Raw genomic sequence first — 26,181 nt, 5'->3', positions numbered from 1 at the left:
AAAAATGTCCTCAGAGTGTATACAGAGATATTCATGGAAATAATAATTATTATTCAAAAAAAAAATTATTTATTTACAAACAGTAATGATTTTATTTTTTTTTTTTTTTTCAATAAATATCAATCTATTTTAATGTTCATGTTTTGATGTTGTTAAATGAATTAAACAACTAATATTTTATACAGAGATCCATTAACATGATGAGAAGAGTAATACAGATCCCAACCACACTAATAAAAAAGAAAAAAAAATTATCATTGACATGAATAAAACATATACTTGTATATATAAAATAAATCGTTTCTGAAAATAAGCTTTCAATGAACTGGTTCAAAGAAAATAGAATAAGACTTTGATAAGAGGATCGAGTAACTTGACCAATGCCAAATTATGAGGAGACTAAATGAAGTAGTGAAAATAAATTATTACACAATCCAACAGTGACAATTTTGGTTTCTTCCCCTTCTTTGTACAGTAGTATTATTGTTATTATAAAATTCAGTATTATATGCATATTTATAAAGTATTCCTTAAAAGGATTAAAAGGTACAAATGCATGTCCTGGATGTAAGAATTTAATATAATACACACATTTATCTTGAAAATGCTTTTATACTTTTCACAATTTTCTGTTTCAGCAGTTGCAGATAGTTAAAATTCATTTATCAATTGTTTTATTCGAAAATTTTGAATTATTTGACTATTTGAAATTCAATATAAATAGATTTCACCTCATCTGTGTATCTGTCACTACAGTTATGACTTAATTAACTACAAAATATTGTATTAAGTAATAATCTCATGCCCAAAATTTCTTAAATGTTATATTTTTACATTAGTTTCTCTCTAAACTTATCAAACAACATTGTTACATATTGTATTTTTACCATAAAGGTTTTAAAAAGAAGACAACCGTTGCATTCTTTTGAAATACATCACTGAATTCTATTTTCTCACATACACGCAAGAAAAAAAAGCCTGTAAAAATTCCACTTGGTAGAATAACATTTATTTATCATTAGAATAATAAAAATAACTTAACATCCTTACCCAACCCTATACGATAGAGAAATAACAAAAACATTTACATAAAATGGCAATTTATTTGAAAGAATGAAATTTTAAAATGTTAATTAATTAATTGTATATGAGAGTTCAAGCATATACATATGCAGACATATGCACACAACTTTTTCTGTCAATCAATGAATCACAGCACATTTTTGTTTTAAATATCTGGATGGTTAATTAGGAGGTAAGGTAAGGTAAGCTACTGATGTTTGTTAAGCTTGATCATAAACAATATATAAAAATGTTTACATCTATTTTTCAGGTAAGCAATAAATTGTTAAGAAAGAGAAACAATAAATTAAAAATTTTCGAGAGATATAATGCGATACAAAAACAATCACTGATTGCACTTTTTTTTAGCTTCTTTCTTTGAAGTCATTCAAAACTTTCTATTATTCAATCATTTTAAAATAATATTTTAAATGTATTTTCTAATATTTCAACCCTATCTATTTATATCTATCCTCTATCAAAATATGAATTTTATTAATTCTAAGTTTAGGGAAAATGCTTTTATATAACAAATATGTTTACATTTGTAAATAAACAAGTACTGACTTTGAGGTAATCAAAATAACTATTTTCAGTAATTCAGCTGTATACTATTCATTAAAAACAAAACAAAACAAAAAAAAAAGAAGCAAAAACGCCATAAAAAAATCATCTAAAATATGAGTAGATATAGAACATCTTAATTATTACTGCAAATTTTCAACAATATTCATTACACTGCAAAAATCTGAACTAAGAGAAAATTCATTCACTCATTCTGTTTTTAACTTCAAATTTCCATTTTATGGGATTTATAAACAAACTACAAAATGATTTCATACTAACCAATAAGAGACAGAAGGAGTTGCAAAATAATTTTAATACCTTCAAGTGTAAAAATTGCCAACAACTAAATTTCTTTAATCAACAAATACTTCATACTTATAGGAGAGAAAAAACAAAAAAATAACTTCTTTCCCAAATTTTTCTCAGAATTATCAACAACATAAAAGGAAATGAAATTGTTACCTCTGGGAGTAAAAATAAAGTAGAATAGACTAGCCAGGAGCTTACATCTACATTACAGTACTTAACGTGTGTATGGCTATAAACATAAGAACTGATACTTTATTTAAATTATGCGTTAATAATGATGGCAATAAATAAAACTCAGTTTATAAATCATTTATAACCTAATTGCTGTAAAACTGACACTAACACAGACATTTCAACAAATATTCAGAAGTGATTTTGAAACAAAGTAAATATAAGAAATTATTGACATGATTTTGAGACACTATTTCTAATTCAAAGAACAGTACAAACAACTAATTATTAAAAAAAAAACTGGGTGACAGCTAGTAATGCTTCTATTGAATACCTAACATTAGCAAACAAACTTTTAGTTAATACTATTTATAAATTCTGAAAAAGATATGATGCTGAAATATAAGCTTATACATATATACTTATGCAAATTGAAATATAAACAATGGACAAAAACTAAATTTTCTTAGTCTTTATCACTAAAAATTTATTAACAATAGTTAGTTTTCAACTAGAAAGTTGACATCACATTTGTCAGAAATCATTTAGAAATACAACTGTCAAAAGAGATTGATTCAATGTATATTTCTAGGAGAGAAAAGTATGAAAGACTAAAAAGAAGAAAAAAAGTATTAAAAGTCAACAATAAAAAAAATCTTAATCAAAATATATATCAAAGCTTTCAATGATAATTTTTCTGTTCAAATTATCACCATTTGTAACATTTCCTAATTTAATTTTTCAAAAGTAATTCTATCTTCAAGATTTTTATTACATTAATTTATTTTAAATGAAGATAATTTTTTTCACATGATTATGAAGGGAAATTATATAATGATATGATTATAAAAATTTTATTTTAATTAATATGCTTTTAAAAAAGAAAAAGAAAGATGTAGGTGAAAAAAAAACTGTATTAATGGGCCAAGGAAAGGAATGAGTAAAAGTGTGATAAAGATGTAAGCAAAAATGGAGACAAAACTAAATTCATAATAGAGCAATTGGTGTTATATTTTGATATTTTTACCTTTATTTCTGCACAGCAGAAAAATGCAATAAACAAATGTATTTTTTGCAACAATACTCCACAAAGTAGTTATTTACAGTTCAGAAATACACTTGATGAGGTCATATTTAAAAGTCACCTCTGCTTAACTGCAACCTCACTCCTCTTGTATCTGTCTTTAAGACTGTATGTGTGCATTATATGTGTGTGTGTACATACACTCATGTATGTATATACGTGTGTTCATAAAACCCCACAAAAGAAGATCTACAAAATCTTTGAAAAAGATAAAATACAAAAATAATGATAATGTGCAAACAAAGATACCAATAATGAAATAAATTGTCCTAAGAATACAAAACACTCAAAAACAAAATGGAATTAATTTCAAAATAAGCATTGAAAATGTTGAAAAATTTGTTACAATTGGCAGTAACTGAGTCTATCAAATACTTAATCGATGAGTGTAAAATGCTAGGCTTAATTTGTTTAATTTAAAGACAAAATTCTAATTTAAAAAGAATAAATAAAATGTTCTTATAAAAAAAAAGAAAATGAAATGCTAGAATCAGGTCTTCATTCCATTTGAAAATTACCAAGAGTGTGCTGTAAATAATCTTGTACAGTCTTAACTTTAAAAATGGTTATGAGTCAAGAATTAAGTATCAAAATGTATAGCAACACCATCAAAGATACAAAATATTTCAAAAATTGCAAAGTTGCTACTTCTTTAGGTCATGATTTTCTAATAGCTCATAAACTTGGCAGAATTATTAGTTTCTTATCATTGATAAAGAAAAGTTTTTAAAAAAATACTATTTCCCAACACCCATAAAGTATTTTTGAAATATGCATATATATATATATATATATATATATATATATATATATATATATATATGTATGTATATTTATGTGTGTGTATGTGTGTGTGTGTATGTGTGTGTGTGTGTATGTGTGTATGTATGTATATATATATATATATATATATATATATATATATATATATATATCACTTACAATGATATTAATGAAGAGCATGTCAAAAGTCAGAGATAAAAAAAAAATGCAAGTTTTACATTATAACATAATTATAGGTGCACTGTATTTAGTAGGGAGTATTAACAATGAAAATTATTAATAAAGATGATATCAAGATATAGCAACTAAAGTAGTCGCTAATGGAAAGAATGATATGTGCTCCAGTATGACCACAGTCAAGGGACTGAAACCAGTACAAGAATGTGCAATTTCTAATATAGTTATTCAGAAATAGTGGTAGCAAGCTGACTAATATAAATTACAGTTTATATTAAAATAATTACCATACAATATTTTCTTTTTTAAAAATTAGTTTTCAATTAATTAATTTACAGCAGCCAACCATGCAGCCACAATTCATGAATGTAAGTTAGTAATTGAGACCTTTAAAATATGTTATTCAACTTTTCCATTCTCTTGTTTCTTTCCCCACCTAGAGCAATGCCCAGTAGTAGCATTAGTGTAAAACTTAAGACTGAAAATAAATTCAATCATCATAGGAATACAAGTATAAAAAGACATGACTTTCCTTGCAACTTTAAAGCCTTTTTTTTTTTTGGTTTTTTTTTTTTTGTTTTGCCCTCACCCCCACCCCTTCAAATAATAAAACAAAAGTATATATTAGAATTGTACAGAGCTAGTATATTTACACATGTTTTTATATCCCTATTCTATGACTGTGCAATACAAAATTCCCTTGCTCAAAATACTACATAAACCTTGCAAAATAAACTTCAGCAGTCACTAAATTTATAGCAAATTAACTAATTTATTCTCCTATTTAAATTACAGTAACTTAAGGTTTAAAAAAAAAATCAAATAAAGGTTTTAGATCATGCTATGTTGAGTTTCAGAACTTGTAACAAATTGTTCACTACTGGCAGAGAGATAGCATAATCCAAGAATTACATATTTACACAAAAGTGTAAAATATAATTTGCTATCAGTAAATTCTAGTTCATCCATTTTCTGCAGTTTGGAGCCCCACACAAGCAAGGAATTTTGTGCTGATCATCTTCGAAGTCAAATTTGTAATCATAGGTTAGCTGCAACAAAAGTAATATTGATTTTATAAACATATATAAATATATATATATACACACACACACACACACACACACACATTATATAGCAAAAACTGCATAGAAACACAAGAAAAAAGTACTCAAAACTAAGCGCAGAGGAATATAAAATCTAATAGAAATTGAAACTTCACCAAACTAAAAAGTGCAACTCAAGAATAGACTCAGCTTCTATTAAATTTTGTGTGTACATGCACATGCATATGTACAGATGCTTGAAAATTTCACCCATTAACAAAATTAACTGAGTAAAAAAAAAAAAAGCATGAAATTTTCAGAGAGTTTATGAATTTATAAAATGTGTGCCTTTCCATAACAAGTATACTAGAAGGGATTTAATATAGCTACACTCATAATATGAAAGAGAGACATTATCATGATGATGATGATGATTATCTGGTCAGATATTAATTGTTTCTTTCACACATGTAGAGACTGTGGATTGGTGATTTTCAACAAGACTAGGTTGACATGTTCTCAATGGGGAATTATTCATGGAAGTAGTGCAAATCTGGCATAAAATACTTCAATTGAATGTAAATGTGCATAAGGCAGTTAAGGAGGAATGAAGGTTGGTACAGTTTGTGTAGGAGTGTGCATGATTAGTGGGTGGTAGTGAGTAAGTCAGGAACGTAGAATGAAGAGTGTGGGGAAACAAAACTGAACCTAGTGATATGCTAGAATTGATAAAATGCAGGTCAGTAAAAACCCCAATTGCACTGGTTTGATATGAAATTTCCAATCCTAGAGATTAAAAAGAAACAGAGTCTATTCAGAGGTAACTTAGTCAAGAAGTTCTCATATCAGATACTTCAAAAATTTGCTGATCTCAAGAGCAACAGGCTATTGCTATGTTAGGAGTGCAAGTGTCTGGTAAATCTGATACTATGGAAATTGTACAGGTGGTTACTGAGCTAAAAGAGAGATTCAAAGGGATAAAGGATATGGATGTTTATCAATTATTTTGATCGTTTTTGTGATATCTGAAGTGAAGGAGAAAGATTGTCCATCTTGGGAGCAGATACAGTACTGCATATCTCTATAGGTTGTGGTAGTTCTTTTTTAGAGAGAGAATTAGATATAAGATTTCAGGGAAGAAAAAGGGAATTCTGGACAGGATGGTTAAGGGTAATGTAAGGAACTCTATCAGAACAGGTGCCCTGAGAAAGTTTTGATGACAAAATAGGAGTTGAGAAGAAAAAATTTAAAAGTTGTTGTGTATGCATAGTAGGGAGTTGGAAGCAAACCAAGTATAAAAAGAAGTGGTTTTTATCAGCAAGAGTGTAATCTACAAAACTATCTTGGTTAGAGAGTGGTGGATAAGAGGTTTTGCGAAGTGAACCAGAATACCTAGCAGCAATTTCAGAGGTAAGTAAGTTTCAAAATTGTGAAGTGTACAAAGAAATAGCTAGAAATTTTCTGATTTTGGTTTGTTATTATTTTTAATATTAATGAGAACATTAGTTTACTAACCTCTTCGCCTCGCACGATTTTCCTGCTTGTAATGATAATAATTTTACTTTCTTTTTCAAAGGGCACAACTTCAGCTACACAGTTGGGATTGCATGAATGGTTGATGTAACGAGCTAAGCCTCCAACCATTGTGGCATCTATAACTGTGTCTGTATCACTGCGGAACATGTAGACACCACGATTCTGAAAAACAGCATAAATGGATACATATTCAAGAACCTGAAATACAATCCCTAGTTCTTTTTTTCTGTTTTCCTCTGCTTCATCAGTAAGATTATATCAGTAGATCTTTTTTAAACCATATGAAAAGCTTTTAAAATCCTCATTTACTTGTGTGAGACAAGTACATTGTGACAAAATATTCTACAGCTGGATGCCCTTATGACACCCACCGCCTATTTCCAAGCAAGGTAATAATCTCCTAGGGTATCAAACAACAAACAGCCTAGACGTAGTCACACAGCAAACAGGAAATGACATATGAATGAGCCTTTTGTTTACAAAGGTCATGCAACACATTAAGATACTTGATCATTTTTTTGCAGTAGATTACAAGCAAATGGTACTGTCCACATAAAGAGCAAAACTATTGTTTACAACCAGTAAACACACAGGAAGAAAAAAGAACTATGAACTCCAGTCAAATTTCTTTTCTATGCTTCAAATTTAATTTGCAGCTTCAGACTGTTTCTTAAAATCATTTTCATTACATAATCCATTAGTTTGATCCATTAGAATGGATGTCTTATATTATTAGCCTTACTTTCATAGCAGCTTATAATGGAGATACTAGTAAGTCATAAAAGATAATCATTAGCTAAATATTGATAACTGATTTTCAACATCTCAATAACATTCTCCTTACCTGTAGAGAGCAATCTAAAATTATTCATATCTAATTTCTAAAACTAATTTTTCAGTTAATTAAACGGATTAAGATTATTCTCTTTCCCACTTCCAAGCACACAGTTTAAGATACAAGTAAAAAAAATGTCAAAAAAAAAGAAACAATTTTTTATAATTACAACTATATTTATCAAAATATTTAAAAATTTTAAACTGTTATTCTCAAACATGAGATACAAATAACCAAAGAACGAAAGGTAATTAAAGTTAGATGAATTTGAATTAATACCTGAGCTTCATATACTATTTCTCTTTTGTTGGCAACTTCATTTCGTATCAAGTCTCCAATGTATTCAATCACCATTGTATGTTTGTCCAAATCTCGTGCAGAAAAAAGACCAAGGCCCTATAATAACAAAAAATTACAAAGATTATAAAACTTTTAACTAGTAAAATGGGAAAAAAAAAAAATTCTAATTTTAAGTAAATCAAATAACATACTTGTATCCTGGAACGAGCCAAATAGACATTATTCCTCCATTCTGTTTTCAATCTTCTATATTGTTGAGATTTGGAATGAACAAATTGCTTCATGTAAGGGGAATTAACATCACCACTGACACCTGTCACTGTGGTAGGCAGAGAACGGGAAGTGATACTTGTTTGCAATGTATGAGGTCTGCAAAGAAATATAGTTAGAGTAAAAAAAATGATTTCAATCTGGCTTAGTATGTGGGGTTAGATATGATATTCCAGTAGAAAAAATATTAAATTTAAAAGAATAAAATATTATTCATTAGGTAAATGACCCTGATTGATATGCAGAAAAGGTAGAGACAGGAATGCCATACAGTGTACCAAGTGCAAGCGATGGACATACAAGAAGTGCAGTGGAATGGCAGGAAGATTAACAGAGAAAATAGTCTTTGCATATGGAAGATATACAGAAGCAATAAATACTAAAGAAACCTAATAACAAATTTTCTTGAATACCTTAGAGTTTCTATAGAGGCAGTGGACAGTTTCAGTTACTTAGGTGAACTAATGAGCAGTGGAGGAAAATGTTCAGAAAGTACAGTTGCTAAAGTAAAAATAGAATAGAGAAGGTTCAGAGATCTATTACTCCTTTTAGAACAAAAGGTTTTCTCTCTCAAGGCAAATTGCATGATGCTTGTGTACAAACAACAATGCTACATAGCAGTGAGATATCAACCCTAAATGCAGATGACAAGCAATGACTAAAGAAGAATGAAGCCGGTATGCTCCATTGCAATGTCAGTGAGCATGTATGACAGGATACAAGTATTTTGAGGGGAAAATAGATCCTCCTTCCTGAATCTCTTATACCTCTTTCACAATACCTACCCACTCCATACTAACCTCACTTTTACCCTTGTTCGACATTCACTACACTCACTTCTACCTTCATCTGTAACCATCTGTTACTCTCTTCTCATACTCTTATCTCTAACCATCTCTTACAATCCCATATACTCTTGCAACCTCTATCCACCCACACTTCCTGGTCTTCTATCTTCACTCACTTTTAGTTACCTTCTTGTAGTGTCAGGGTAGGAATGATGCCAAAGCAGATGCTGGAACATGATGCAGTCCTATGACCCATCAGAACCTGCTGAACTGTCTGACACATGCCAGCATGGAAGATGGGTGCTTTTTAACATCCCCATATATAAATATATATAGATGGCCCTGCTCAATCTGTAGAAAAGGCATAGGTAGAAACTCCATAAGATGTACCCAATGTAAGCTATGGACACATAAGAGGTGCAGCAATATCAAAGGAAGGCTAACTGGAAAGATAGCTTTTGTGTGTGGCAAATGCTCAGGAGTAATAAATACTGAAAACATTCAGAGAACAGCTTCCGTCACATTCCAGGGGGAAAAACTAGAAGTAGTTGATAGCTTCTGTTACCTAGGAGACCAAGTCAGTAGCGGGAGTGGATACTCTGAAAGTGTAACTGCTAGAGTAAGGATAGCCTGGGCAAAGTTCAGAGAGCTCCTACCTCTGCTGGTGACAAAGGGCCTCTCATTCAGAGTAAAAGGTAGACTGTATGATGCATGTGTGCGAACAGCTACGCTACATAGCAGTGAAACATGAGCCGTGACTGCTGAGGATATGCATAAACTTGCAAGAAATGAAGCCAGTATGCTCCGCTGGATGTGTAATGTCAGTGTGCATACACAACAGAGTGTAAGCACCCTGCGAAAAAAGTTGGACTTAAGAAGTATCAGATGTGGTGTGCAAGAGAGATGACTGTGCTGGTATGGTCATGTGTTACAAATGGATGAGGACAGCTGTGTGTAAAAGTGTCACACCCTAGCAGTTGAGGGAACCTGCGGAAGAGGTAGACCCAGGAAAACCTGGGATGAAATGGTGAAGAACAACCTTCGAACACTGGGCCTCACTGAGGCAATGACAAGTGACTGAGACCTTTGGAGATATGCTGTGCTTGAGAAGACCCAGCAAGCCAAGTGAGACCATAACTGTGGCCTATGCCAGTGCTGTATAACCAGCTCATTTAAGAGTACCATTCAATCATTGGGCAATAAACTATGCTTGCAAAGACCTGTTGAGGTAAGTGAAATCGCTGCCGTGGGCGATGACAGTAACGCCTGATTGGCACCTATGCTAGTGGAGCATTAAAAGCACCATTCAAGCGTGATCATTGCCAGAGCTGCTGACTGGCTCCCGTGCAGGTGGCATGCAAAAAGCACCATTTGAGCATGGCCGATACCAGTACTGCCTGACTAGCCCTCGTACCAGTGGCACGTAAAAGCACCCACTACACTCTCGGAGTGGTTGGCATTAAGAAGGGCATCCAGCTGTAGAAACTTTGCCAGATCAGATTGGAGACTGGTGCAGACTTCTGGCTCGCCAGCTGTCAGTCAAACCATCCAACCCATGCCAGCATGGAAAGCAAAAGTTAAATGATGATGATGATATATATATATATACACACACACATATATGTGAAAAAAGAACATGGGTTTGAACTTGGTATTCTTTTATTACATCTGTTACCTATCTTACAATATTCAGTAACAAATGATGTTACACTATAAATATAATCCATACATGCACTGTGTAAGTGCAGCATGCAGACACTTCCTCAGACAAGAAATATTTCTTGATTGTGCAATCTGCACTTATGAGGTACATCAATAGATTGCATTTATAGTGTGACATCATACGTTCTGAATACTGTAACAAACATAATAAAGGTATACCAAGTTCAAGCCCATGTTCTTTTCTAACATTGCTGATGTGCTCTTTATATTACATTATAGTCCCCTCAGATTGCATAGAAACCAGTGAGAATTTCATGTGATTATCAAGAAAAGCTGAAACCTGAATAATTAAATTATAGTACACTGAGCACATCCATTCCTACTTATATCTATATATACATCTCATTATTGTCATCATTTTAATATCCACTTATCCATGCTTGCACGAGTCAAAATTTGGTGAGGCAAGTTTTCTGCAGGACACCCTTCTTGCTACCAACCCTACTTGTTTCCAAGCAATATTTCTTTATAACTAGACATATTTTTACAGAAAACTGGAAACAAATGACACTGCTTGTATGACAGTGACACTCATTCACAACTAACACGTGATGTCAAAAAAGGGAAACACAAGCACATACACATATGGTTGGCTCCTTTCAGTTTCTGCATATCAAATCTACTCACAAGATTTGCTTAGCTTGGGATTATAGTAAAAGACAATTGCTCAAGGTACCACACTGGGACCAAACCTGAAACCATGCAGCTGTGAAAGCAAACTTCTAATTCAGACAGATATTATTATTATTATTATTATTATTATTATAGATTAAACAGTGTTGATAATATTCATGTTAAGATGAATAAAAACCGATGTAAGTACTTCTTGAAGTGAGTTCTTAATTTTGGTTCAGAGCGAGCACAGCCTGTAGGATTTATTGTCAAGGGCATTTCAATCAGATTTGATCGACCAAATCTGAAATTGTAGTTCTGTAGAAGATCTGTGCCAGGTAACTGCAAGAAACAAGAATTATAAAGCATTATAGTATTGACAAACAGTAGTATTAAAGTATTGTAGAATTATCTATTAATATTCTCACCATTCCTAAAACCAAAATCAGGAGTAAATGATTACTAATTTCATCATAATGCTCGTTATATAAGAGTTGTTTAGTATTTTGGTATAAATGAAATTTACAAAATAGCAGTAAACAAAATTTCAAAATAGCAACAAACAAACTATTAATTACTACTTACTGATTCAATTACTCTGACAACTGATGGTTCTGTCAAGCCAAAAAGATCATCTCCAGTTATGAAATTTGGGAAGATTTTTACTAGTTCAGCTTCTTTTCTCATTTTTTGTAAAGCTTCAAGCACATGCATCCACACACCTAAAACAAAAATTTCATAATTTAATAAGCATGAAAACAATTTAACCATTTTCATATCAACCCACATGAGACTGCTCCTTGTTTTACAATACAAACTTTCCATTTTAAGAAAGTATTCTAAATTAAAAGCTTCCATGTTAATTTATGTTCCAAACACTAGCTTAATATTGACAAAGTTATTTAACCAAATTCTTCACTATTTTCAAAATTAACTGAAACAGAGGCAGTATATTTTACAGAAATATGGTAATAAAAGGGTTAATAAACATGCATTCAAGATGGAAACAAATTTTAAGAAAAATCAATTCATATGAATGAATGAATAATCACTGTTATCATCATTCTCAGTAATCCACTTTTCCATGCTGGTATAGGATGCACAAGTCATCATGGTCCAAGTCAGTTCCTCGTGGATGAATCAGGTGGCCACATCACACCCATATATTCTAATCTTTGGTATGGTTTCTATGATTAGAAGCTCTTCCTAATACCAACCACTTTACAGAGTGCAATGAGTGCATTCCATCGCAAAGAAATGTTGCCAAGACTTTAGTAAGACTGAAAAGAACCCATGTCTTTATTTGCTAGTCAACCATGTTAAAGAATGTGCTGGAATCAATACATAGGGGCACCAGCACTAGCTTTGTTCTCTGTAAGACTAAAGAACCATGCTACAAATTGTTTGACTATATTCTTTCAAATCAAACATGTTCAAGTGAAGATTAGTGAAAGAAAAAGAAAGTATAAGTATGATAGGGAGGAAAACAGAGTGACAAGAATAGGAAGGAGTAACAGAAGGGAGACAGTGGTAGCTATATGTTGATTGTTAGTAAGGAAAGTAGTAAGAGAAACAGCATGAATGGCATAATGGGATAATTATAATGACATTGAGGGAGAACGAGTGAGGAAATACAGAAGAGCAAAGTTAGGGTACTAAATACAAATACATCTTATGTCTGTATTTACTGGTATAAAATACAATAAAAAATGGAATAAAAGTTAATAACTTACATTTTGGTGAATTATCTTTTATTATAACATCTTCAAAACCTTTCTCCACAATTTTTAATACAAATTCAGGATGACCTTCTTTGTCATGTACACTACATACATAGCGGCATCGCCTATGAAGCTGTCGCATGCTCCAGTAAAACCGGGAGCTTTTAAAACCAACCTTAAATATAAATTAAAGTATTAATTTTAATGTGAAAATTTACATTATATATATATATATATATATATATATATATATATATATATAAACACACTTATATACACTCACACACAGGGTGAGGGTAGGGTGTACATGTATTCATCAAATCAATTCCATTTATTTAGCAGTCAACAAATGATATGAAAACTCTGGAAATAATTTACAATAAAATAATTGAAACATTGTTTCCTATTTAATTTCAGTAACCACATGATCTATATTAGCAACTAATCTCTTATTTTATATAGTTTCATAACAGAAGTTCAAATTCGAAGTTGTAATTGATGTCTTCTACATTCCTTAAGTCAATATTTAAACAAATAGTTTCCTAATGTTTAATTAGAAGTTACTCTCTTGTTCCCATGACAAATACTTTAAATCATTTCCATCTGATGTTTTATTATATCTCAATTTCCAAAAATTGGTCATCATTAGTTACAGGTTTCTAATAAACTAAGCACTACTTCACTACATTTCTGAGGATAAGAGTGGCAACAGTATATCTATATGACGGTGTAAAAAAAAACCAGTTATCTCAAAGGATGCCATTCATAAAGCACTAGTTTTTGGTTTTTTCATATTTATATTCTTCATTTGTATGTAAGATTTCCTTACCAATAAAGGTAATTAAGAACAACTAAATCAAGAATGCATAACCTTTTGCTAGTATTAACAAGAAATAAAGTCCTCAATAAGGGATGGCACAGCGAACCAGTGATACTTTATCATAAGATCAAATGGTAAAATCAAGTGACATGTCTCTTCATCAATAGATGAGACATAAACATAAAAAACATACTATTTTTTTACCCAATATTTATGCTTTTACATTATGCCCAAGAGGTATTTTCATTTTAACATTAGATTTTCATTTTAAGTATAAGAAAAGAAAAAAGAAAAAAGCATTTTAGATACAGCTATACCATTACATCCACTCCCCATATTGGCAAATGGCTGGATGGATTGTCATGATCTGATCCAGTTACGTGGAGCTACTGCCCTTCTGCACACACACACACGAAACTTTAAAGTGCCTTGTCTGAAGTTATGCATGCATATAACTGCACATATATACATTTCAAGAAAAGAAAATAATGTTTGTACATACTGGATAAATGCATTCTCTGGAGTGAAACTTGCCAGTCTGGATCTGATGAGGTAGAAGCTGTCCCACAGAATGTAATATGAGAGAACCTATGCGTAAAGTAAAGCGGCTATCTTCCTCATGAACCATACTGCAAAATAATTCAAATGAAAATATTTTAAGCTGTTCTGTTAATTAAAAACCCAAAATATGATGTTAGCTTACAGTGAATTCAGTAGATTTTATTATAAAAAGTATTAAGTGCTAATATCTCATATTGTGAAAATTAATGAAATCATAGTTTTAATGGATTTACAAAATTTTCAACCAATTTGCCATACCTCGTAAAAATAAGATAGATAAAAAAAACTGCAAAACAAATATTTTATAATAAACTGAAATAAAACAGATGATTTCTATTCATTTTACATATAGTAATTAATTTTACCTTGCTACTTGTTTTCCTTCTTCACGACACACATAAACTCGTCTGAAAACTACTAATGACTTTAGTTCATTTTCCTGATTATTCTTTGGAACATGGCTTGGACAAAAGAGTGTCTTTAAAAAACAAAAAAAAATTCAACTAAATCATTAGCCTCAATTAAACTTTGTATCAAGAGGAAAGAGCTATTGATTCTGTATTATATAAAAATAAACTTGACAGTGAATTAATTATACCAGTAATCAAGAAACATTATCTGGATAAAGGAACAGATGCAATTATGAATATAATTTTTAAAAATATATGAAAGGAAGCAACTTTCAGGAATTTGTTGTACTTGATGAAAACTATTTTGCAGATTGTAAAAGGAAGAATAATTAAGATAAAAATATATCAAAAATTCTGGTACATTCTATATTCCTCAACTAAACTAAATGGTGTCCTTCAACGTTAGCTTTGTCAATCTAGTTTAGCAGTCTATTACAAATAATGTAATAACATATTTGGCAGAGACACCATAATTCAATCTGGGAACAACATACATGGAACAATGTTGTCATTTAAAAAAAAGGGTAGACTAGATTTAGCATGCCTTGCAAATTACCATAGCATTTTTAAAAAAAATCTTTTTTAAATCAAATTACTTACTTTATCTTGATAAAATACACATCCATCTTTAATAGCACATCCAAGATGATATATATTGGAACATCGGAATTTGAAGCAACCAAGTGTTGCTCCATTCTTATGGCAAATAGAACATTCTAGTGAAAGCCCACGTCGATAAGATTGTTCCACATTGATTAGAGCACCATTTAATGTCTCATACACTTCATGAGACCACAAGGCACAGTTCAAATGGGTCCATTTGTCAACATCCAAGTTCAATAACCTGCAGATAAAAGTTTTTCAGCTCATTATTTTTTTAATAGTTTCAGCACACACACACACACACAAGTGTTTCTAAGTAGGAGAAAAAGTACATGACACCATTATAGAGTATATTAATTTATTTGTGCTAATCTACCTAACTGTTACTCTAGAGTTCCCCACAATGTCAGGCTAATTCATCAGATAGAATACACTGGATAAATTTATACTCAGCTTATTTTGCTCAACAAACCAGCTTAATATCAAGGGAACTACAGAATAACAGTCAACAAGATCAGCCAACAAAATGAATTATATATCTTGTGCAATTTGTCACATATGATAATTTATATATTTCAATCATACATAAATATATTAGACAAAGATTGAGAATCATAGATTTGAAGATAGTGACAATATGAACAGCCTGAAAATGTTGATCTACAGAAATGAGATGAAAGATCAGGACTCTTAAGAGATGATCCACTACAAATAAGGCCAAATCTTCTGTGCTGACTGAGGAAAGTAATTAATGCAGTCACATATGCACATGCATGCATATATAATAATTTTTACCATTAATCAATTGCATGGAATTAAGTTTATTACAAATATACTGTTATAAATAATTTCCTGTTATGAACTTCCTGTGCCGGTGGCATGTAAAAAGCACTATCTGAACGTGATCAATGCCAGTGCCTCCTGCCTGGCTCCCATGCTGGTGGCATGTAAAAAGTACCATCCAAATATGGTCGATACCAGTGCTCCCTGACTGGCTCCCATGCCGTGGCACGTAAAAAGCACTATCCGAATGTGATCGAATCCAGGGCCTCCTATTGGTTTGTGTGCCAGTGGCACGTAAAAAGCACCCACTACACTCTCGGAGTGGTTGGCATTAGGAAGGGCATCCAGGTTAGGGTTAGGAAGAGCTGTAGAAACATTGCCATATCAGATTGGAGCCTGATGCAGCCACTGGCTCTCCAGACCTCAGTCAGACTGTCCAACCCATGCCAGCATGGAAAACATTAGTTAAATGATGACGACGAAAATTAAGGAGAAAATTAACAAAAACAATATTCACCTTGCCGGTCCATTTGATGATCCATCTCCATGGGTATGACAAAAGGCACATTTTCGAATATCTTCAAGATTTGGATTTCTAGGAAGGATCACGCCGATTGATTCCCAAAACTTCTACAATAAGAAACAATAGAATACATTGTACAATCTTCATGTTCTATTTTCTTTTAACAAACTTTTATCTGAATAATACCAATTATTAAAATGTCTTCAGTTAGTTTAGTGAGCATTTACTGAATCTAAAGTATCCTACTTCCTACAAAAGTGCATTATTTAGAATCCAGTGGTATTTATTTGTCAGTTGAGAGGCAAATAACTGCTGGACCCCAATCTCAATTTTAAAAGTGCATATTTTCAGATTCAATCAATTTAACTTATCAATTTCTGAAAGAAAACAACTTACAGGATCCAGTTCATCTCGTGTTTGTAATTTTAATGTTCCAAAAATTATATCCCACTTTCTCCATCGAACATCTTTCCATTTTTTGGGTGCAGGCTTATGAAGAGAAATAAGAAAACTTAAGAGATTTGAAAAAAAAAAAAAAAAAAAAAAGCCAAAGACTGCGAAAAAAAAGATAAAGATGAATGTTATCAAAAAATATTAAAATAACTGATCAGCCTAAAAATAAATAATTTCAAATATTCTATTAATAAAAGAAGGATAATAAATAACTTCCATCTGAGTTGGTGGAAGTAATAGATAGGTAGACGCTATGCTTGAAACCATTTGCATTCATTGCTTGAGTTGAATCCTGCTAATGTTTACTTTGTTTTTTCCAGAATCTCAATAACACTTAGTCATATACTTTTCTTTACAAAAATTGTGCTAAAGAGAACTTGAAAGTGTAACAAAGAAATTTTAATGACAACTTTGTATATCAATAATTTTAAAAATTAGATCTGAAAATGTATGAAGATCTCAATAAACTCACTTGTGATGGTACTGGTGATGTTGAAGACGTTGACTGTGACTCAACACTGTTGCTACTACTTCTGCGGCGTCGCTTACCACATAGCCTGCTAACACTGTTAGTAGTAACATTTTCTTCTCTTTTACCTTGAGGTGATGTGCATTCAGATGCAGCTATAGATGTTGTAGTTTTTGAAATTGCTGTGGTTGTTACAGCCACAGTAGTTGTGACTGCAGTGGTTGCTGCTGCATCAGCAGTAGAGGTGGTGGTGGTTGTAGCTACAGTGGTAGTACAAGTTGTAGCAGTTACTGTTCCTCCAACTGAACTTACTGTAGTATGATCAGCTAGAGCACTTTTATGTTCAATAATATCACCACCTTCTTTTGTTTCTTCAGGTAAAGCTGAACGATGTGTAATAGCAAACTGAAGATAACAATTTTTACTGCAAAATGTAATTTCCTCATCCTCAGAATCCTAACAATGAAAAAAATTAAAACATTTTCATGAAAATTTTCAATCAAATAACATGATATTTATATGCAGTATAAAAAGATTTTAACCAGAGGATGTAGTGTAGCTAATTGGCCTCCTTCAGATAAATGTATTTTGGTAATATCTAAAGAGTTTAAGAAGTAAATCACCAATGTGGATCCCATACATGGTGTTTTTAAGACTCAATTGGGAGGTAGTAAGGTTTCTTTTCCACAAAGTCTATGATTGGGAGTTCAAAATGAAAGTTAGGCTCACATCAGCAGTATAAAAGGGTGGAAAATGTCAGCAATTACACTGTTAGTGTGAAGTAGATAAGGGCCTTGAGTAGATTACTAAATTCTAAGCTCTTAAAGAGGCAAAGAACCAATACAGTGTAATATGAGAAGACTGCTGGTGGGTTTATATCATCGATCAGAATAACTTACGACCGAAACTTTAAAAAAAAAATATTTAAACTAATAATTTCATGATAATTCCCATCATTTTTGGAAATGCTGACAATCTCAGGTAAGTTATTACTTTAGGAAAAGTTTTATTCTATTAGTTTGAGGCATTGCTTACTAAATTGAAATAGTTAACATTTAATTTAAACAAATTTAAAAGGGGAAAAAAAAAACCCGACTTAAATGAAGAAACAATCACCTGTTCTTCTTTTGTAATAAAGGGCAATTCAGTTTTTTTCTTGCGAATCCCAGGACTTAATACAGCCCAATCACAATGCCGGCAGAATTTAGGCTTTGATTTCACCATGGACTGGATTGATTGTATACTAACAGCTTCTTCTTTATCTAAAAGTAAATATCATCAAATACAGGAAACATGTTAAGAGCATATGCAAACACATACAAAACATATAGCAACATTATACTAAAATTTACTTTTAAATAACATCAACATTCACAAAAAAAAGGGGACTTCATGGTTTCATACTTAATCCTTTAGCATTTAAAGTGACCATATCCAGCCCAAATATTCTATCTGTTTCATACTCAAACAAACCAGATCTGACCCCTCACACATACCCTACAATATCAGTCTAAAACTAAACAATCACATCATCAAAATTTTGAAGCTATTAAATAATGTATGATTAATTCAAAACAATGTGAATAAATAAGCATTACATTTGACAGAGTAATCTAAATACTAAAGGGTTAAACTTTTGTGCGTGTGCGTGTGTGTGTGTGTGTGTGTGTGTGTGTGTGTGTGTGTGTGTGCGCGCGCGCGTACTGATGTCAAATCACGAGGCAATTAAATTTCACACAAAATGTGCAGGCAATATATATATATATATATATATAAGTTCTCATTATTAAAATTCCTCCTCTAAAAGGTTATATTTTTGGAAAGTTAGGATCAAACTTTCAAATGCCAGGGAAGATAATATTTATACTTCCAGTTTCAAATTTAAATTTGCTTAGATGTCTATAACTATGCTCTATGAATTGGACCATTTATTTTGGTAATAATTTGAAATGTATTTATAAATTAACAGTCTGTATAAATTAACTACAGAATATAAAACCTGAATATTTGAGAAATATAAACATATTTCATTTTTGTTTATTTAAAATATGTGTTTCTTGTTACTACATCACAGCCTAAAATATAGAAGACATTTACCCAATCTGGCTCAAGCTGGGTCAAAGCTGAAACCATATGGTACACTATATATAATAAAATGAAATGAAACATGATAATCTTATTGAACCACACCAAATGAAACAGGAAGTCAGATAAAATAAAAATATGCAGATGCCACAATATTTATGAAAGACTAAATTAAGAATCCACATTTTTAACTATATCACATATAGACTATTAATTTTTTTTTACATTTTATACTTTAAATCCTGAAATTTAAAAAAACAAACTTATATACTTACGAGTCATATTATACTTCAATACTTCAGGAGAAGGAGTTTCACTAATTTCATAAGGGGGCACAGCAATCTTTAACAGATCAGCAATAGCAGAAATAACTCCTCCAATGTCATCTTCAGCAGTTGCTTTCAAAGTGAGTGTCACAGATACTTGCTGTGTAAGATTTTTAAAGGGTCGAGCAAGACTTGATGACAATGTTGGCATTTTGGCTGATAGACTGTCCTTTTCTATTAACTTGCCACTTAAATCTGAATAGTTCTGAGTTTTCTCTCCTAAGCTAAATTCAGGCCAGCTGGAAACAAGATCCATTTCTTTCTTGCATATAATTTTAGTATCTAAATCTGATGATAATTTATTTTCTTCTTTAACTGATGTGATACATGGACGAACTGGGATGGGCTGAATAAGAGGCAAAATAGGGGAAGATGTTTCCCGAACAGCTGGATCTATAGGACGTAAAGCTGGAAAATCATCTCCTTCAAGAACAGTTTCAGGGGAAGATGAAGATATTATTGTATCTGGACTATCACTTGATCTAAAATAGAATTTTTAAAATATTATAAAAAGTTTATAGTAATAAGTCAATTAACTAAAAATATTGAAATTTATTCTAAAAGTAACAAAAAGTTATATTAAAATTCATTAATTTCATTATGAAATAACAGACTTTCTTATAATGAAAAATATTTATAAATAGAACAGAATTACCTGGAAGGATGGTCAAGTCTTGGCTCTATGAGTGGTGGAGGTGGTAATACAGGTGTATATTTAGGATAGTTAAGTCCAACCACAGAGGTATTTCCTGCTTGTAACCAATCACTAGTGTTTGTTTTATTGGCTGATGCAGTAACTCCAGTGTTGCCAGGTGTTGTCACAGTACCTCCAGTATTCACACCTGCTCTGGCTGCTGCAGCTGCTGCTACTTGTTCTGTAGTGAGATGATATCTTTGTTGTTCTGTTACAGGAGCTGTAAATTATTCAATTTTGTTTCAAATGCTAAACAAATTATCAAACAATCTTAAGAGAACAGCAGTATTTCTGAATTACCATAAACCCAAAGAATAAATTTTTTTTTTTTTTTTTGAAATTTCAATTTAACATGTTAAAATAAGTATGCATTAAATTTTTTCTTCCTAACTTCTATTAATCAGATTTTCTGCAATTTAAATACCAATGATACAAATAACATAATCTAATACATAATGATATTAAAAACAAACATTTTGTAACTTTACCACTGTCAATGATAAAGTGAATATACTTGTAGCATAAAAAAAAATAAATTCCAATTAGGAAAAAAATCAGATTTGAAGCAAGAAATTTAATTGAATGCTTTTCATCTTAATAGGTATATTTAAAACAGTAGATTGTAAAAGGCAGCACACTAAAAGCCTTAACAGCATTTAGTTTAAACCCTTTGGTCCCCATGAAGGAATCTCTTCAGGGTCGAAGAAATAAGTTCCAGTCACCCTCTCACTCCACTAAAGTGATTTTCTAAGGCTAAGAAAAATAATGATAATTTATCTTTAGAATGATTTCCTTTTTAATCATTTAGATTTTTACTGCTATTCGATCAAAATTAGATGCTCTTCTTTTCTCCAACCAGAAAAGAAGGGAGATTAGCTGACTTTGCTAAAAGTTATGCAAGAAATGCAATCAATGTTAGCAAAATAGAAGTACATCAACCTGATGCAAGTTCCTAGAAATAGTTTTAGCTGTGCTTACATTTGTAAATGGAGCCAGTCCTAATCCAAGCTAAATGATTCAAAACTACAGATTGTATTTTCTCATTTATTCATACAATTTTCAGTTTTATGTATCATTATCAGTAGCATTTTACATGTTTTTCACTCCATCTTTCTCTCTCTATAAGATTAATAAGGTAACATATTTAAAATTATCATTATGCAAAAATATTATCATGTAACCAGAAGAAATCTAATTTGATCAGGCTCTTAATATCAAGCAACAATATGGTCAAGTGAGTGGATATAACAGATCAACAAATGTTTGCTCCTCTCTCACTCTCTCTCTCTCTCTCTTTTTATAGAAAAAAGTAAGAAAGCATTCCACACCATTGTAAATATTATTCATGCCTAAACTTACAAAATGTTTCTTTTGTTTTTTTTCAATACAAATGAATCAGAACTAACAATAAGTAAACAAATTTCATTTAAATTTCTTCATTACATTTTAAACTGTCATTAATAAGGGAAAAAATTATAAATCTTTGAGAGCTTACTGCAAGAAGTAAAGAGATACTGAAAATATTACATTTCACAATGTCATTTAAAGAATATTAATATCATACAATTCATACAATTAGTAAAGTTATATTAAAAGATAAAGGAAACACTGATTTATATGTAATGAGGAGAAATGATGCATTGCAAAAATTTCTGTATGTGTGTTCATGAGCACATCTGTAAAGATATGATGGACAGACTGTTACAACATACATGACAAGGATGGTTTAATTGAATTATTACTGGAATCGATATCTATTAAATAGTTTCCTTTATCTTCTATTTTTTATTAAAAAAAAAAGCTCAGATTTCAAAATATTTTCAAAGGATGGGGCATGAAGTGGTAAATATGAGATACAATCAAACACACAATTTAATGTAATCAAAATAGCTGACAACCTAGCAACAACTTAATTCCTATAATGGCAACAAAGCATATAAGAAAAAAGAGATTAGTTAGTGTAATCTGGTGATTAGTTGAAAGCAATTTCCAATTCTATCTCAAAAAATGTATGTACATGTAACAATTTAAGCAGTTAAAAAATATCAATTAGACTTAAATTGTATTTTTTAGTAAGTGATCCATAATTCCATGAAGTTACAAAATAGCAAAAATATGTTTAAATCACGTTCAAATTGAATGTAATCATGGCCACTTCTTAGTATCATTTTGGCTAAACTCTTAAAAAATAATTACTTTTAATCAAATCATACAACTTTTTCCAACTAGCATGACATGAATTATTACACTAAATATAAATACATGCAAGTATTATTATGAAAGAATATGTGCTTATTTCCAAATGATTTTTCCAAACAAAACCTGTTTAAAATTTCTACAAAGTAATTAAATCAATTCATTTTGTAGATTTCAAACTTAATTAAAAATATATATACATTTCTTCCAAAATATATATTTGTAAAAAATAAACTGCATTACCACAGAGAGGTAATTAGAGACAAAGATAACAGCATCACTCAGATAACTAAAATTTATAATCAATAACATTAAGTAGAAACACAAACCAATTAATTTTACTTCAAAATAAACCTATAATGAGAAAACTCCTCAAAATTCTTATATTGACCTTTAAACACTTAAAGTAACCTATAGTAAACAAAATAATATGAAATTGTAAGAAGAGTAATAGAGACTAAAGATATTAAAGCCACTAATGCTCAAAAAACTGACACAACAAATAGTTGACATTATAAAGGATAAGAACAGAAATAAAACACCATTATATAGAGGTAAAAATCTACAACAGAAGTAGCTAAATATTTAAGAACAGAAGTTTTTAAGTTATTGGTTACTGAAACACCACAATTTTATATAACATTCTATAGAATAATTATAGTTACAAATAACTTTTTAAAAGCACACAATTATATTAATTTGTTAAAATTTAATTCAAAATAAATTTTTCAAATGTTATTGAAAAAATGGAATTTTAAAAAATATTAATAAAAGGTGTATGTAGTAAACCTATTGAAATTTCCTTAAAACAAAATAACTGCCCAACTTATTTTATAGCAAATGATTTGATAAGTACTATGACTAAATGCAAATAGTTTTACATGATACTTTGATATTTACTAACATGTTAAAAAAAATATCTTGCTTCAGCCATGACCAATGCCAGAAGGTTAGAACTACTAAAAGAGTAACAGACTAATCAATGTCTCATTTTTGTTGTAACTATATTGGTTTAACAATCATTATAATACTTCTGGGTAGGTATTACACACACATTTGCTCAAACAACTGACAAGTTTCAAATATAGATAAAACTTTATATGGTATTTAATTATCTTAAAGAGACTTCTTTCAAAAAAGCAGATATCAGTTTCCCTGCAAGAACCCTAGCATAAAGATACCACCCAACATCATAAAAATTAAAATATCAAATACAATGTTTTTAAAATTATGTTTGAATTTTTCCTATTTATATACTTTTGCTTAAATATTGAACAGATTAGTATCTATGAAAGCATATTAAAGGACATGCAATTTTAAAATATTACTATTTGACCTTTAATTTATGTTTATTTTGACCATAACATTGATTCTGAAAATATAAACTGAAGTAACTAAATCCAGATTGCTAGTTTCTTAAAACAACTTTTGACTATCTGGAACTACTGTACCATTTTAAAAACTAATGTCAACTTATTAGACTAGTAAAGCCATTGTTCCTGCATGTTGGAATAAGATAGGCTTTGGCTATACTCCTTACACCAAAGAGAAGTGTAGACATCAGAAAAAAAGTAGGGCTATTATAATATCGATAATTCTGTTTCATCTGGCAATATTGGTTAAAATGTCACTTAAGAAACTATTAGAACTAATTTGTTGGTTTAATAATGTTAAGCTTTAACCAAGATGCTCTTTAAAATCCAATTGTTCATCAGCATGCATCAGATCATGCCAGTTGGAAAAGCTAAGAAGAGAACCTGGATACTGCTTGTGTTCACCATCACTGAGGAACTTTCGCCGAGCTAGGATGTCACTATTAGGCATAGGAGGTAGAATTTGGGGTATCTGAGCTAAGCTACCATGGCTGTGTGAAGTTGTGCTGCCATAGAAATCAACCGCACCTTCCAAATATCCAGCACCATAGGACCCTGATAAACGATTTTCATCTGAAAATTGAACAAAAGAAAGATCATATAAAAGCTGTTGACAAAAAAAGAATTTAGTTACATTAATGTATACAGAATACCAATTACTAAAAATATTTTTCTTTCATTCTTTCTTTTTTTTTTTTTCCGTAAAGAATTCCTGGATTACTGATAACAATCCTTAAATATAACATTTGTTTGTCTGTATACATTATAAGTATCACAATAATGAAAGATAAAAAATAGGAAATTTGGTAACAGTTTTGTTTCCTTGTCTAGACAATATTGCATTTACAGTAGGAGAAAATTCAATAATAGAGTTGTTATTATCATAGAGAAGATGCCATCACTTTTTTTGCTGTTTTAGTGATAATTTCTTTGATGTTGTTGAAGAATTATGGCTGACATAATTTAAAGAGGCAAGCCCATTTATATCAATGTACATAATAATCATTCCATTTTTAAACATTCATATCCACTGATTTATGATACTATAAAAAACTTAATGTAAAAACTGCAAAATGCAATATCATAGCAGAATCCATATTTGAAGGGGGGGGGGGGGGAAATCTGGAGGGAATTTCTATTGGAAAAACTTACCACTGAAGTAACCAACAACTGGACAGATATGATGATTAATATTCACAGTTGGTTCTTGTAAGGATACCATTGGCATATTCTTTAACTGGGCCATGAAGGAATCTATGTAAGTATCATAATCTTCAGAGCTTTTAGACTTTTTTGCTCTTTTTTTGGGGCCTTGCCCTTCACTTTCTTTTTTCTGGGACTTTTTCCTTTTTTCTTTCATTCCAAATTCAGAAATTATCTTTTTCTTTCCCTTTTTGTCTTCTTCAACAATGCATTTTTTCTTTTCTTTTTTCTTTTTCAGTGCAACTTCCTGTTTCCGCTTCTCTGCAAATAATACAATTTCATTTCATTCCCTTTTACTCAAGTGAAAAGTAATACACAAATTCAATTTATTATAAGAGAAGCTCCAATGTATTATACATATTCAGGTACGATCACCTATATACATCTGACTACCTTCAACCCATGCTTATATCCATCTCACTCTTCCCTCCTACCCACCCCTGCTGATTCACATTCTTGGACATATTACCTTGAAGGTACATGCTGCCACCATGTCACCACAAGACATGGTACTCCAACCAGTTAGATCTTATCAAACCATCCAACCCATGCCAGCAGGGAAAATGGACGTAAAAATGACAATAGTGGTGGTAGTGATAATGGCAATGACTTGATTTATCTATTTCTCTGCTCATAATATTCCTATTCCACCCATCCTAATACTATTACCCACTCAGAAAACTCTGTACCTCATTTTCTTGT

At 31.0% G+C, this 26,181-nt stretch overlaps 1 protein-coding gene across 50 annotated transcripts in view; it reads right to left on the bottom strand.

Moving 5' to 3' along the window:
• Positions 1 to 4,905: 4,905 nt before the first annotated feature.
• Positions 4,906 to 26,181, bottom strand: part of LOC106883022 (histone-lysine N-methyltransferase 2C) — a 218,650-nt gene continuing 197,374 nt past the window's right edge. For 40 of the 50 annotated variants that reach the window (XM_089348824.1, XM_089348863.1, XM_089348829.1 and 37 more), the window contains 18 exons: positions 25,429 to 25,740; positions 24,661 to 24,849; positions 20,669 to 20,927; positions 19,963 to 20,495; positions 18,719 to 18,864; positions 17,606 to 18,058; positions 17,077 to 17,169; positions 16,675 to 16,787; positions 15,372 to 15,615; positions 14,727 to 14,839; positions 14,303 to 14,429; positions 12,993 to 13,155; positions 11,845 to 11,981; positions 11,471 to 11,601; positions 8,059 to 8,236; positions 7,847 to 7,963; positions 6,712 to 6,894; positions 4,906 to 5,202 (listed from right to left, as the gene is read on the bottom strand). In XM_089348824.1, the coding sequence (XP_089204950.1) occupies positions 5,110 to 5,202; positions 6,712 to 6,894; positions 7,847 to 7,963; positions 8,059 to 8,236; positions 11,471 to 11,601; positions 11,845 to 11,981; positions 12,993 to 13,155; positions 14,303 to 14,429; positions 14,727 to 14,839; positions 15,372 to 15,615; positions 16,675 to 16,787; positions 17,077 to 17,169; positions 17,606 to 18,058; positions 18,719 to 18,864; positions 19,963 to 20,495; positions 20,669 to 20,927; positions 24,661 to 24,849; positions 25,429 to 25,740 (3,584 nt within the window). In that variant the 3' untranslated portion in view covers positions 4,906 to 5,109. Of the gene's footprint in view, positions 5,203 to 6,711; positions 6,895 to 7,846; positions 7,964 to 8,058; positions 8,237 to 8,550; positions 8,639 to 11,470; positions 11,602 to 11,844; positions 11,982 to 12,992; positions 13,156 to 14,302; positions 14,430 to 14,726; positions 14,840 to 15,371; positions 15,616 to 16,674; positions 16,788 to 17,076; positions 17,170 to 17,605; positions 18,059 to 18,718; positions 18,865 to 19,962; positions 20,496 to 20,668; positions 20,928 to 24,660; positions 24,850 to 25,428; positions 25,741 to 26,181 lie in introns of all 50 variants that reach the window. The other 10 variants (XM_089348833.1, XM_089348867.1, XM_089348841.1 and 7 more) reach the window with 4 other exon arrangements.

The sequence above is a fragment of the Octopus bimaculoides genome, chromosome 3, assembly GCF_046866305.1.
Source record: "Octopus bimaculoides isolate indiv1 chromosome 3, ASM4686630v1, whole genome shotgun sequence".
In the NCBI taxonomy this organism is placed as follows: Eukaryota; Metazoa; Mollusca; class Cephalopoda; order Octopoda; family Octopodidae; genus Octopus; species Octopus bimaculoides.
Note: the sequence above shows the minus strand (reverse complement) of the source record. Positions and strands in the feature narration are given on the sequence as shown.